The 14863-nt window shown below is 34.2% G+C and overlaps 1 protein-coding gene across 1 annotated transcript; it reads right to left on the bottom strand.

Annotated features, from left to right (window-relative positions):
• Positions 1–4889: 4889 nt before the first annotated feature.
• LOC132756038 (eukaryotic translation initiation factor 1A, X-chromosomal-like) lies at positions 4890–11645 on the bottom strand. The gene is made up of 6 exons (XM_060747002.1): positions 11485–11645; positions 7670–7753; positions 7309–7412; positions 6723–6855; positions 6303–6394; positions 4890–5141 (listed from the first exon to the last, which is right to left on the bottom strand). Exons 1-6 carry the CDS (start codon positions 11498–11500, stop codon positions 5136–5138), a joined length of 435 nt encoding a protein of 144 aa, XP_060602985.1. The 5' UTR covers positions 11501–11645; the 3' UTR covers positions 4890–5135.
• Positions 11646–14863: the final 3218 nt, after the last annotated feature.

Here is a 14863-nt window from a genome sequence, read left to right as displayed (position 1 = left end):
AATTTTTACATACAAGGTCAATATGACATTGACCTTTGACCCTTAAATCAATAGGGGTTATCTACTGGCCAAGTCCAATGCACCTTCCAAGTTTGAAGGCCAACAGCCCATGGGTTGTCGAGTTATTGATTGGAAACCGTTTTTACCTACAAGGTCAATGTGACCTTGACCTCTGACCCCTTGACCCAAAATCAATAGGGGTCATCAGCTGGTCATGAACAATCATCATACCAAGTTTGAAGTTCCTAGACCTAAGCATTCTTAGTTATTGATTGGAAACCATTTTTATCTACAAGGTTAATGTGACCTTGACCTTTTGACCCCAAAATCAATAGGGGTCATCTGCTGGTCATGAAGAATCATCATACCAAGTTAGAAGTTTCTTGGCCTAAGTGTTCTTTAGTTATTAATTGGAAACCATTTCCACCTACAGGGTCAATGTGATCTTGACCTTTGACCCCTTGACCCTAAAATCGATAGGGGTCATCTGCTGGTCATGAACAATCATCAAACCAAGTTTGAAGTTCCTAGGCCCAAGCGTGCATTAGTTATTGATCGGAAACCGTTTTTACCTACATGGTAAATTTGACCTTGATCTTTGACCCCAAAATCAATGGGGGTCATCTGCTGGTCATGAACAATCATCATACCAAGTTTGAAGTTCCTAGGCCAAAGCGTTCTTTAGTTATCACTCGGAAACCGTTTTTACCTACAAGGTCACTGTGACCTTGACCTTTGACCCTAAAATCAATAGGGGTCATCTACTGATCAAAAACAATCATCATACCAAGTTTGAAGTTCCTATGCCTAAGCGTTCTTTAGTTATCACCCGGAAACCATTAGGTCTAGGGACCGACCGACGGACAAATGCAAAGCAATATACTCCCACTTCCTTGAAGGGGGGCATACAAATACCTATGGAATGGAGCAAATTTTGACCCATGGGGCATGATTTAACAATTTTATTAGTGGTTCAATTCAGGCATAACAGTTATTAAGAAGACTTTGAAAGGCTTAACCTACATGAGACTATTGTATAATTGAATTAAGTATCAAATTTGGGCCAAATATATTGTGGTCCAAGTTTTCAAAATAATCTTATGTATATTACTGTTATTAATTTAATATTACGTATTATTTTTAAGGACGGGGTATTTCATGAATTTTAGGGTGCTTAATAAAGACAAATACATTTAATGCATGTATTGCACAACATACTTGGCCAAGGTATCATAAAAAATATGTAAATATTCCTTTAAAAGTACAAGGGCAGTAACTCTTGTCATATTTTTATGCTCCCCGAAAAATTTCGGGGGAGCTCCCCGAAAAATTTCGGGGGAGCATATATTCAGCGAGTTGTCCGTCCGTCCGTACGTCCCGAATTCGTGTCCGGCCCATAACTTTGTTATTTGAAGTCGGATTTTAAAGCTATTTACAGAAATGATCACCATATTGAGACGATGTGTCGCGCCCAACATTTGGGTCGCTACCTTGAAGGTCAAGGTCACAGCATGACCTTGCAGCTAAAACTTGTCCGGCCCATTACTTTGTTATTTGAAGTCGGATTTTAAAACTTTTTCACAGAAATGATCACCATATTGAGAATGTGTCGCGCGCAACATTTGGGTTGCTACCTTGAAGGTCAAAGTCACAGCATGACCTTGCACCAAAATCGTGTCCGGTCCATAACTTCATTATTTGAAGTACGATTTTAAAAATATTTCAAAGAAATGATCACCATATTTAAACGACGTCTCGCGCGCAACATTTGGGTCGCTACCTTGAAGGTCAAGGTCACAGCATGACCTTGCAGCAAAATCGTGTCCGGTTCATAACTTCATTATTTGAAGTCGGATTTTAAAAATATTTCACAGAAATGATCACCATATTGAGACGACGTGTTGCGCGCAACATTTGGGTCGCTACCTTGAAGGTCAAGGCCACAGCATGACCTTTCAGCAAAATTGTGTCCGGCACATAACTTCATTATTTGAAGTCGGATTTTACAACTATTTCACAGAAATGATCACCACAATGAGACATTGTGTCGCGCGCAATATTTGGGTCGCTACCTTGAAGGTCAAGGTCATGGCCTGACCTTACAGCAAAATCGTGTCCAGCCCATAACTTCATTACTGGAAGTCGGATTTAACAACTATTTCACAGAGATGATCACCATATTGAGACGACGTGTCGATGCAACATTTTGGTCGCTACCTTGAAGGTCAAGGTCACAGCATGACCTTGCAGCTAAAACTTGTCCGGCCCATTACTTTGTTATTTGAAGTCGGATTTTAAAACTTTTTCACAGAAATGATCACCATATTGAGAATGTGTCGCGCGCAACATTTGGGTCGCTACCTTGAAGGTCAAAGTCACAGCATGACCTTGCACCAAAATCGTGTCCGGTCCATAACTTCATTATTTGAAGTACGATTTTAAAAATATTTCAAAGAAATGATCACCATATTTAAACGACGTCTCGCGCGCAACATTTGGGTCACTACCTTGAAGGTCAAGGTCACAGCATGACCTTGCAGCAGAATCGTGTCCGGTTCATAACTTCATTATTTGAAGTTGGATTTTAAAAATATTTCACAGAAATGATCACCATATTGAGACGACGTGTCGCATGCAAGATTTGGGTCGCTACCTTGAAGGTCACAGCATGACCTTGCAGCTAAAACTTGTCCAGCCCATTACTTTGTTTTTTGAAGTCGGATTTTAAAACTTTTTCAGAAATGAGCACCATATTGAGATGACGTGTCGCGCGCAACATTTGGGTCGATACCTTGAAGGTCAAGGTCACAGCATGACCTTGCACCAAAATCGTGTCCGGCCAATAACTTCGCTATGTGAAGTTGGATTTAAAACGTATTTCACAGAAATGATCACCATATTGAGACGACATGTTGCGCGCAACATTTGGGTCGCTACCTTGAAGGTCAAGGTCACAGCATGACCTTGCAGCAAAATTGTGTCCGGCACATAACTTCATTATTTGAAGTCGGATTTTACAACTATTTCACAGAAATGATCACCACAATGAGACATTGTGTCGCGCGCAACATTTGGGTCGCTACCTTGAAGGTCAAGGTCACGGCCTGACCTTACAGCAAAATCGTGTCCGGCCCATAACTTCATTACTGGAAGTCGGATTTAACAACTATTTCACAGAGATGATCACCATATTGAGAAGACATGTCGCATGCAACATTTGGGTCGCTACCTTGAAGGTCAAGGTCACAGCATGACTTTGCAGCAAAATCATGTCCGGCGCATAACTTCGTTATTTGAAGTAGGATTTTACAAACTATTTCACAAAAATGATCACCATATTGAGACAATGTGTCGTGCACAATATTTTGGTTGTTTTTACACTTTGAACTTTGTCTGTAACATAACTCTGACACAACAAGAGGTATACCTTCCTGTGTCCAAAACCTATTCGGGGAGCATCACCCGGTTCAACCGGCTCTTGTTTATAAAAGATCTTGTACTACACTGAATGAGATTATTTGAACATTGACAAATCTTCATGCAAGGCATTTTACAAATATTGGTCCAGTGGTACAAGAGCGATGTTTGACAAAGCACAACAATGAGCTGTCACTTTGTGCAAGGTGACCTAAAAATGAAATCTGTAAATTCCTCATAAAAAATACTAGAAAACACAAAATGAAATGGAAAAATTTTATTCATTTTTTATTGATGTTCACTTTTTTTTTCAAAATTATTTTTTATTTCTTTTCCTTGTAACAGAGATTAAGTTTGGTATAAATTTGACTTATTAAAAGTAATCAGCCTGCAGCACTGCTAACACAAAACAAAGAAAGCTTGCTAATTTACCTCACAACAATAATTAATAACAATGCATCATAGAAAAGCTTTGTGTTTATAAGAGAATATTTAATAAATTGTCTATGTGAAATATTTAAAATTCTTACTGTACACTTTCATACTTTTCTGTGTTTTGAGATTATGTCTGGTTTTTTTTTATAAATGTTACCTACAAACTAAATTTTCTTTTAATGAAAATGATATCTTCCTTTTAACTGATAGCTTTTTATGGGTAAAACTTCCTTCCATATGAAAATTATTAACACATCATAAGCAAGATACTTCTTTGCATACAGATATATTTACAACTTATGTATTACATTACATAATTATTTCTTACAATCTTATTTAAGGTACTTTAAAATGTTCATATTTTTTAATTTTCAAGTATCGACTTAATATGAATTTTTTTAGACAAAGCAAAATTTCAGATGCATCATGTATGGTATCTTATGATTACACTTAAACTCTTAAATTAACCTGAAGTAATTATCAATGATTCCCAAAGAGTACAAAGTTTTTGCACAGCAAACCTCCAGTTTTACACCCAAAAATAAAAAGGTTTCGAACTATAGATATTGTTATACCATCGCACACTTATACCACTCTTACTACAGTGGCTCAAAGCTATTTATAGTAACAGTACTCAAGCTAAATATAGTAACAGTACTTGCGTTTCTAAATTCATATAGAAACAAATGTATACAGGCAAATTTAAATTTACAAAACATTCATTCATCTTTTTTGCACATTATTAAACATAAATCAATAGATAAAAAAAAATAATTGAGAAATCAACAAAACAAATTTCTTGGAAATATATCCTTCAAGTAGCCCGGACTATTTTCAATACATGAACGTAATAGAAATGTTAGCTTAATTATGAAATGTGGTATCTTTTTAATTATTGACATATATGAGTATCTCAAATGAAAAATATCACTTGCTTGTAACAAGTGCAATAAATATATAAATATTCAAATAGAGTTTTAATATTTTCCTGTTTTCATTTTAATCAACAGGTATTTTTACTTATTTAAGATTAATCCTTTTTCTTTCCCTGATAAATTCTTTACACACAAGATAAAGTTTTGTGATTTACACAATAAGACGTCCCACTTTATTGACCACTTGACCATTGCCAGCATCTGAAAGACTCTACACTAGGAAGACTTATTTCAAGTCTTCTAAAAATTTTAATAAACATTGTCCTGTCTTATGTACAAAATGTTCCTGATTTTCCAAGCACTCTTTTTCACTGCATTCATACACAATGACACAATATTGTATGTTTGTCATATCTGAAATAGTAAAATTATGTTTGCATTTTAAATGAAATGATGAGTTATATTCACATATTTCTGCTTATTCACAGAGTATTATTGGATTCAAATTAAGTGAATGTGATGGTGGCTAAGCAACACAGGCCAACCACACAAGTATATAGCAACACATGTTGTCACGTCAGTTTTTACTATAATCTGTAAAATTTTATCATTTTGAAATTGTCATTTAAAACGTAACAGTGCACCTTGCAGGGTGAGTTTATAAGAATTCAGGGAAAGGGGAAAGGGTATTGCCAGTAAGTATGCCTTCTGTCAACATAATTACTTCATGATATAGGTCAACTCAACAAGAATACTATCAAAGTTTTTTATCTGTTTGTTTTTATTTTCAAGTTTGCTTTATATATCCCTATATATCCCCTCTGCAAAAAAAGTTTCAAACTACTGCGACTTGTACTCAGAACTCTTGAATTCACGGTTCGCTGAATTAACTTTCTCCTTGATGATCTTAAAGTGTATAAAGCTATACATCTGATTTAAGAGTTATTTATATTTTGAAAAAAAAAAATACTTATTGTATGAAAGAAAAACATTTGTATATTTCCTGAAGAATGACTGACACATGCACAAAATCATGGTTAAAATTCTAGTTAAAATATAAGCATATTTTATTGCCTAACATTTTATTCTGTTTACATACATAATTCATGCGTGTTAAATTACAGACATTCTATGCTACAAATCTTTGGAGAATAGACCTTAAGATTACCAAAACAATATAATTCTACTGTCAATTTTTTTTCACGAGATATAGCTTTTTACCCTTTAAAATGGCATTCATCAAACACTATTAAAGCCATAGGGCCACTTTCCAGCTTTACTGACAGAGGGGATCCTCGGATGACCATCAGTTTTCATGCAAAAATAGAACCGCTGACCTTACCATAATCTACATGGATAGCTTCCGCACATGAACTATTACAATAACCTTGGTGGGATTCAAACCCACAGGCCACAGCAGTAGGGGTCAAATGGATTCTTATCGGCAACATTAACCACATGATCATAGACTTCCCTACCTTATGTTATTACAGGTTGGTTGAGTAAGCTTGGTTTCATAATTGTAACATTAAAACATAACTAATCTGTAAGCAAGTAAACAAAATAAAAACGTACATCATCGATTTCATCATCTGATCCATCAAAGTCATCGAATGTGATGTAGTCACCTTCATTGTCACCGTCATCAACGTTCTCATTAATACGAGCTGTAAAACAAAATATAACATTAAATTACTATACATTGAAAACAATTACTGTATGAACTTTACCATGCAAAGAATAAATATCAAAGAGAATTAGAGATAGTACAAAAGCAATCTATGGGAAATGATGACAATGAAATAATTTAGCGCTAAACTTTGGCATGGGTTCGGACCGTCCCGAGGTAATACATAAATTTGCTCTTGACTTTTATTTATGGAGAAATAAAATAAATGAACCATGCAAAAATGAACTTATTATCAAGAATTAAGCCAAACAATTTCAAAATGCAAGTTACAATTTGTTGCTTAAGTTAAACAGTTCTCCACATACCTGATTCTGGCAATTCGCCATATGTTTTCAGATTTCTAGCCTCATCAGGTGTATATTTCAATATCACATCGGCCTTGGCATCTTGATAATCTCTCAAACCTAACAGAATAATATCCCCAGAATTTATCCATACCTGGAAAAAAAATCAAAACCTGTATATATTTGTTGGCAGATAATTTCTTTGTCTTTTTCACAGTATCAAGGCACAGGGGTGTTGTGAGTTGGTTGGTACCAAAACCATTTTTCAAATTTTAAATTAAGTGAAAATAAAGGCTATCATCTGAGTATTCAAAGTTTTAAACAAACTCCTCAGAGTCTTTGAAAAGATGGGTTGTGCAGAAAATTATTTAGGTTTGACTGATATGGTCCAGATTACTTGAACATCACTGCAGATGTTTAAGTGACTAGGATACAAATGTAGCTGTCCATTTCCTTCACAAAAGTGAAGCTAAATAAGTACACTTGTCTAGATATTCATTACAGAGAAAGATAATTCATACACTTTCATTGCATTGGTCAATATGAGAACTTGAATTTTTAAAGGCTTTTTGAACACCCTATCCTATTAGAAGAAATAAAACTTTACTTTTTTCCTCAGCTTCCCTCTTATGTGACATAACCTTTTAACACCATCGAAACACATTGCTTCTAATCTCCCATTGCCAAGCATCTTTGTTACTTGAGCATATTCTAATAAAAAATCATAATACCATTTAAAGAAAGGTTAAAGTATTGGTCACAGGAAAAAAAATGGAATAGTAATCATATCTCAAGACTCAAAACTATTAAATGATAGTAATAAAAACATCTATTATTCTTTGAACAATTAGACATTTAAAAAAATTATGACACTATGAATTTAAGAATAAATTTTCGTTTTAAAGGCTAGCATTATCAAAAATAATCTTCAAGACAATACACAATAGCATAGGTAAAAGTATAATTACCTTGACCGTCATCTTTAAACACCAATTCTCTCTTTTCTTTTTCATTCTCATTCTTTCCTCTCCTACGATTTTTACCTCCCTTTCCTAAAATGACAATAGATATAAGGTTTAAAGGTTATTTATTAAGAATTTGGGATAGGATGGGGAAAAGTGTTACTAAAAGTCAAAGAAAGTTCAAAAGACTAGAGAGTCCTTGGATCTCATTAAAGAGGCATGCCGCCAATCACCAGCCGAATATTAGCAGGGCTTCCGTTAACGGACGTACGGCCGTAAATTACGCCCGAAAATCGTATCTGTACGCCGAAAATTAAGATCAATGACGTACCGCTGACTTCCAAAAATTTAGGAATACGGCGAAAATCGTAAGCCTCGACGTACGCCACGACCATTTTCCGACCTTTTCTCACTTTCCTGGCGTACGATTGGATTATTTATTTAACTCCGCCCCCTGAATTGAATGGTTGACATGACAGCGATGGGTGAAATTATGCGAATGCACCTGGCGCGTGACAAATTAGCGAGTGTTGATTTATGACCTTGATAAGCGTGAAAACAAAGTGATTGGATTAATTGTTTGTTTTGTACGGATAATGGATAGTTAATTGACATAAACTGTGGTAGGTATCTGTTTTTACTTTAATTAGATAAAATGATTTATTCATTATTGTGTGCATCGGTAAGTTTTGAATGTATCCGAAAGTTTGCCGAGTCGGCGAAAGCGTGTTTTTGTCTTTTGATTTTTTTTCCTTTTTTAAGTTAAAGACGTTTTATTTTCACACATTCTACTGTATAGATGTTGATTTGATTATATATTTTTTTCACTCGCTAATTATGAGAAGCAACGTTACATTGAAAAATCTTTTTCCCTACCCACTCTCAAAATGTCTCAACGCTCACTTCTGCAATTTGGCGTATCTCAAAAACGTAATTAAAAAAAATAATTTGGTCAAGAACGGTGTTTGAAATTATTTTCATAAAACTTTCAATTTACAAGCCTGATTAAATCTAACCATTTTGGGTTGTTATTGTGTTATGATTCATTTGATACACAGAAATTGTGTTCGGTACTGTAGTAAATAATTTTAAACACAAGAGATATTTAAACAACAATTTTTATTTTACAAATAAGAAATATAACAATGCTAAAGGATGTCATGTTTTTTTTTATTTCAGAAAATCTACAGAGATCCACCCTTTTAAAACACAATGAATCCAAGGACCACAAAAATGCTGTGCAGGCTGATCACATGAGACATGTATGGTACTGATCCAGAGGTAGAAAAAGAAGAACCCATCATACACATTTCAGAATCTACTTGTACCATGATTGATTAAAGAATTAAAAGTTTTCTGGAAATATTGTTTTTTTTTGTTATACCAATGAGCAATTATTTGAATGTTATCACTGAAGGGTTCTACACGGTTACCACTGTCCTTAAATAACAACAATACAGTCCTTGTTAGGGTAATGTTCTTACTTCTATTGAAAATATTTACCCAACAATCATGTAAAGATACTTTGAACTTGAAACATTAAAAGGAATGACATTTTCAGAATCTTGTGATTAAAATAATTGCTTTTACTTGTATCATCCCATACTATAAATCAAACATTGAAACATGAAAATTATACGCGTAAGAACAACTGACTTCCAGAAATTTACCTCATGACTTCCAAAATTCCTTGAAAGGAAGTCCTGACTTCCTAAAAAAAATTCCTAGTGGAAGCCCTGTATTAGGTCATTTACCATGCGGCGAATCTTGTTATATTTTTACATTGTCCGCTTGACATATTAAACAACTTTTAATATTACATATCTAGAATGGATAGATATGTTGGAAATTTGAATGGTGGTGGTGTTGGTAGTTTTCAATCTGGATCACGACAGTACGCCACATTGAATTCACAAGAGCACAGTTCAACCACTGCATAAATGATAAGTTCCTGGACAGACTTTCAAGCAGTTTACCAGTACTAGTTGGTCTTCACTTTCACAAGAAACTGAAACTTCTGTACATGCCAGAGCAGAGGTAAAGTGCGAATGACTGTAGAAAGGATTTCATGATCAATCACAACGAAAGTGACCTGCGGATTTCGAGACGTTTCGGCCCCAAGACGTATCGGCCCCAAATTACCCAAGACGTTTCGGCCCCAGACGTTTCGGCCCTTTACCAAATCGGCCCCATAATAAGTACTGTGTTTTAAACCGGTATATTAAAATTTCATAGTTATAATAATCATAAATGACAATTTTCATGAAGTGGAACGCCAATTTCCAAGTACCTTGAAAGATTTACATATTATATAAAGTCTTATATATTTTACGTAAAAGATTAAATCTTTACCAAAACCATCAACGATTAGATACATGTTGCATTTAATGTTAACTTCAATGTTTATGTATATCTCATAATAAATAGCTACTCGTAATTATTTCCTTGATATTGAAAAATCTAACACATTTAATTATCAGGTAAGGAAAGTTAGTTGTTCATGCACGTGAAAATCGAAATATCCGGTCATGTAATTTTACAATGAAAAGAAAACAAAAGCCATAATATCTATAATTCTTTTGTCACTGTCAACATTGTTTGATTGAACTAATTAATAAATATATAGCAGACCTGTGCATTTATGATTTGGTTTCAGTCTTTCATTCAATCACTTTTTTAACATCTAGCATCTATCATTATCTAATAACAATAATAATTAAAAATATTATCAGGAGATTATAGCAAACCGTTTTTTTTAATCTTTTGAAGTTTTCTCTGATATTACTTACATAAAGCTATAAACAGTTAATTAGTTACACCTTGAAAAAAATACGTAGGCCTATAGTTTAATTAAGATAAAAAAATAATGTTTTCTAAGGAATAATTGTAATTAACTTTCTTAATCAAGAAGTTTTAGTGGTTTGTTTTATAAATTAAGGATTAACCTGCCTTTATTGTTTGTTACACCTTTTATCTAAATAGATATCTAAATGGTTCAAGAGATCAAAAGATAATAAATAGTTATTTAAAGAATTTAAGGGTCATAATTGTTTAATTGTAATTAAATCAATTGTTGTTAATTAATTGTCTGTACTATATACATTATAGTAGGGCCGAAACGTCTCGCGGAAAAGGGCCGAAACGTCCAGGGGCCGATTTTTCTACTGGGGCCGATTTGGTTTGGGGCCGAAACGTCCTGTTTGCGACCTGCGCCATCCGGGAATTGAACCCGCCCAGGGTCGCCACAGTCCAACACTCTACCTATTGAGCTAACCGGACGGCTCAGATAGATACATGTATGTTTTCTGTGTGAACAAAATATATCTCAAGCATTAAATGAAACATTTTGTTCGATATTTTACAAATACGTCCTGGAGGTGTAACGCAGAGAATACACAGATACCATTAAAATAAATAGTCTTTCATAATTAATTTGAAAATCACATTCATCTGGAGAATTCCTTTTGGCAAATGCAGAAATTGTTGCTAAATTTTAATGAACAAAACCGTTTGGCAAATAATAAACTACTAGTCACTTCTCTAAGAAACAGAAAATGGATTTGATTTTCACTATTTCCCTAACATATAAAAATCAGAGTAAAACTAGCTTATCTACTGAAACAGTAATCTTCTCTTAAACACTTATAAACGATAAATCAATTTCCATCTAACAATATGTTGTATAAAAATCTATCACCATCTACCCATATGCTGTGTAAAAAATTATCAAAATTATCTTGGTATACAAAAGTATTCAGTTCTTACTCACTGTTAACTTAAAGGGCAATTCTAACATACACAAGTTTGTCTCCTTCATTTACCTTTATTTTTCGGCATGATTATAACGCGGTATTTACTCTTTTATGAATATAAACCAACACTTCCCGTATCAATACTATAAATAAGTCGATATTGCGAAAAAACGTGAACAATTGCGCTTGACAATTTTACAGGAAATCAACTGCCTTGTGGGTGGACTAGTATAAATAACTAAAGAATATATAACATGTCGCTGTCGTCTCCCACAATTCTACGGGATAGTAAATATTTTCGAAACAATTAATAATGCTTCGTGAACTCTGCTTCTTAATCCAAAATACTTTTTTTAAAAAATAACACTGAACACTACACAAAATGCAAGCTACCATGACATTACTCATGGGAAGCCATAAATCCCCAATGCTGAGTAAATGTGTCTTTAGGTATCATGTAAGCTATGTAACCTAAACGTTGAGGCCAATTAAATTGTTACTTTACAAAAAGTTATGTTTGATGTCAAATGTCTAGTATAAATTACTTTTTATGCCCTGAGCCCTACCTAGGTCCTGGAACCATAACATCATATGTAGAGGGCAACCATTCCTAATTATTTAAAGGGACTCCACTATGGTTTAAAAGCCTGAAAACATAATATTTGAATTTCTTACATGAATGAGTTGAGGCACTTTAAACAGAAATATATGCAAAGATAGTTAAGAAATATACTTTGAAATAAATTGAAAGTCATATTTTTACGCTTTTCTTAACCTATTTGAGTGGAAAGCGTTTAAATGCTATTCATTTTGCGTCATTTTGTTCAATTTCAATAATTATTCTGGAAAAGCGAAGTGCACGAATGATCTGAAATTTTGCACAAAAATTAGTGGTCTAAACCTACATCAAATGGTACATTTATCTGGAAAAAATATTTTCAGTCCCATCATGCCAAAAAGCTCATTGGAGTCCCTTTAAAGCTCACCTCTAGCTGAATAAATATCATGTGATTCGAATGTACACAATATAACAGAATTTTACTATATATAACAATTTAAATAATCTCTGTTGTTATGGAAAGTCATAGTTTGCTATGGAAGAAAATAATTGCTTTGGATAGTCAGTTGTTGCTATGAAAGTCACTATAGTTGCTGTAGAAAGTTAACAGTTTCTGTGAAAATCACTGATTTCTAAAGAAAGTCAGTGGTTGCTATGGCAGTCACTAGTTGTAAAGGAAAGTTAATAGTTGCTATGGAAAATATTAGATTTTATAGGAAGTCAATGATTGCTATGGAATTCACTGGTTGTAAAGAAAAGTAAATGATTGCTATGGAAAGCACTGGTTGCTATGGGAAGTCAATTGTTTCTATGGAAATCACTTGGAGTTATGAAAAGTCAATGGTTGTTATGGAAGCCACACACATATTGCTCATTCAAATAAGACCTAAGGGCTATTCTCAAGAGCCAGGTTAACATATCCATCCCCTCCTAATGTCTTTTCATGTTGGAGAAATGTATTTGTTTGAAAGTAGAATAATTTGTTTTTAAAGAAGTTTCTTTGGCAATGAAGGCTGATGGTTACAGTGATTATAGATCTGAATTCCTTCAGATCTACTTATTCCCTTATTTCAAGGTCATGCCAAATATCTAAGCTCTAGCCTTTTAGTCTTCAGAACAAAAAATGTACAATACATATATGAACCTGAAGAGCACCGCTAGGTGGAGCATTATATGGCCGAAAATGTTCTCTTTTTTTTGGTAAGGATGAAGCATTTGTAAGACATGGGAATTGAATAAAGTATTACCTGCTTCAAAAAGCACTCTTCTGTTTTCAGTTTAAAGGTAACAATGACATTGACCATTGACCTTGTGTCCCAAAATCAATAGGGGTTTTCTACCCAATATTGACAATCATCCTATAAAGTTTGAACACTGTGGGCCAAATGGAACATATGTTATGCTTCAGAAACCTCAATTTTCAATGTAAAGATCATTGTGACCCTGACCTATGACCTTATGACCCTAAAATTAATAGGGGTCATGTATTGGACTTGGCTGTTCATCCTATAAAAGTTTACAGCTGTAGGTTGATTAATACTTCAGTTATTGAGCAGAAACCATTTTCATTTTTAATGTAATAGTGACCTTGACCTTTGACCTTGTGACCCACAAATCAATAGGGGTCTTTTACCCAATATGGACAATCATCCTATGAAGTTTGAATATTGTGGGCCCAATGGAACTTAAGTTATGCTCCAAGAACTGTTTTCAGTTTTAATGTAATAAAGACCTTGACCTTTGACCTTGTAACCCCAAAACCAATAGGGGTCCTCTACCCAATATTGACAATCATCCTATGAAGTTTGAACACTGTTGGCCAAATGGAACTAAAGTTATTCTCCGGAAACTTATTTCAGTTTTAATGTAATAGTGACTTTGACCTTTGACCTTGTGACCCCAAAATCAATAGGGGTCTTTTACCTAATATGGACAATCATCCTATGAAGTTTGAATATTGTAAGCCAAATGGAACTTTAGTTATGCTCCAGAAACTGATTTCAGTTTTAGGGTAATAGTGACCTTGACCTTGTGACCCCAAAATCATTAGGGGTCTTCTACCCAATATGGACAATCATCCTACCAAGTTTGAATATTGTGGGCCAAATGGAACTTAAGTTATGCTCCGGAAACTGATTTCAGTTTTAAGGTAATAGTGACCTTGACCTTTGATCTTGTGATCCCAAAACCAAAAGGAGTCTTCTACCCAATATGGACAATAGTTTGAATATTGTGGGCCAAATGGAACTTAAGTTATGCTCTGGAAACCAAATTGCTAACAGACGGACGCCAGGGGGTATAACATATGCCCGAAATTCTTTCGGGCTTATAAAAAGGTGTAATTTAAACAACCCTGGCAGAGGTCTGAAAGAAAATGTTTCTTACCAAATATCTAAGCTCTGGCATTTGTGTGTTCAAAGGAGTGATTTTTTTAAAGTTTTTACAATAAACACATATGGAAAATCCATGACTCCTCAGGGCAACACCAAGTTTATTCTCAGACCTTTAATGTAAAGGTTAACTATAGACCATGCCAAATATCTAAACTCTAGCTATTGTGGTCTTAAAGAAGATTTTTTTTAAAAGATATTTTACTGTATATACTTATATGGAAAATTCATGACACCACACCATATGGTAGAGCCAATTTTGAACCCAAGGCTTCAATCTGAACAAAGTTGGTAGAGATTTATTGGTAGATGAATTTCATGCCAAATATCAAAACTCTAGTTATTAGAAATTTGGAGCATACTTTTGTTAAAGATTGCATTTTTATATAGCTTTGGAAGATCACCAGAGAAAGTTTGATTACAATCTACCAAGTAGTTAGGGTGGTGATGTTGTTGAAAGAAATTATGGATAATGATGAACAACAAGCAACAGACTCAT

The sequence above is a fragment of the Ruditapes philippinarum genome, unplaced genomic scaffold, assembly GCF_026571515.1.
Source record: "Ruditapes philippinarum isolate M1 unplaced genomic scaffold, ASM2657151v2 ctg509_1_1_1_1, whole genome shotgun sequence".
In the NCBI taxonomy this organism is placed as follows: Eukaryota; Metazoa; Mollusca; class Bivalvia; order Venerida; family Veneridae; genus Ruditapes; species Ruditapes philippinarum.
The sequence above is the reverse complement of the archived record's forward strand: the minus strand, read 5'-3'. Positions and strand labels throughout refer to the sequence as shown.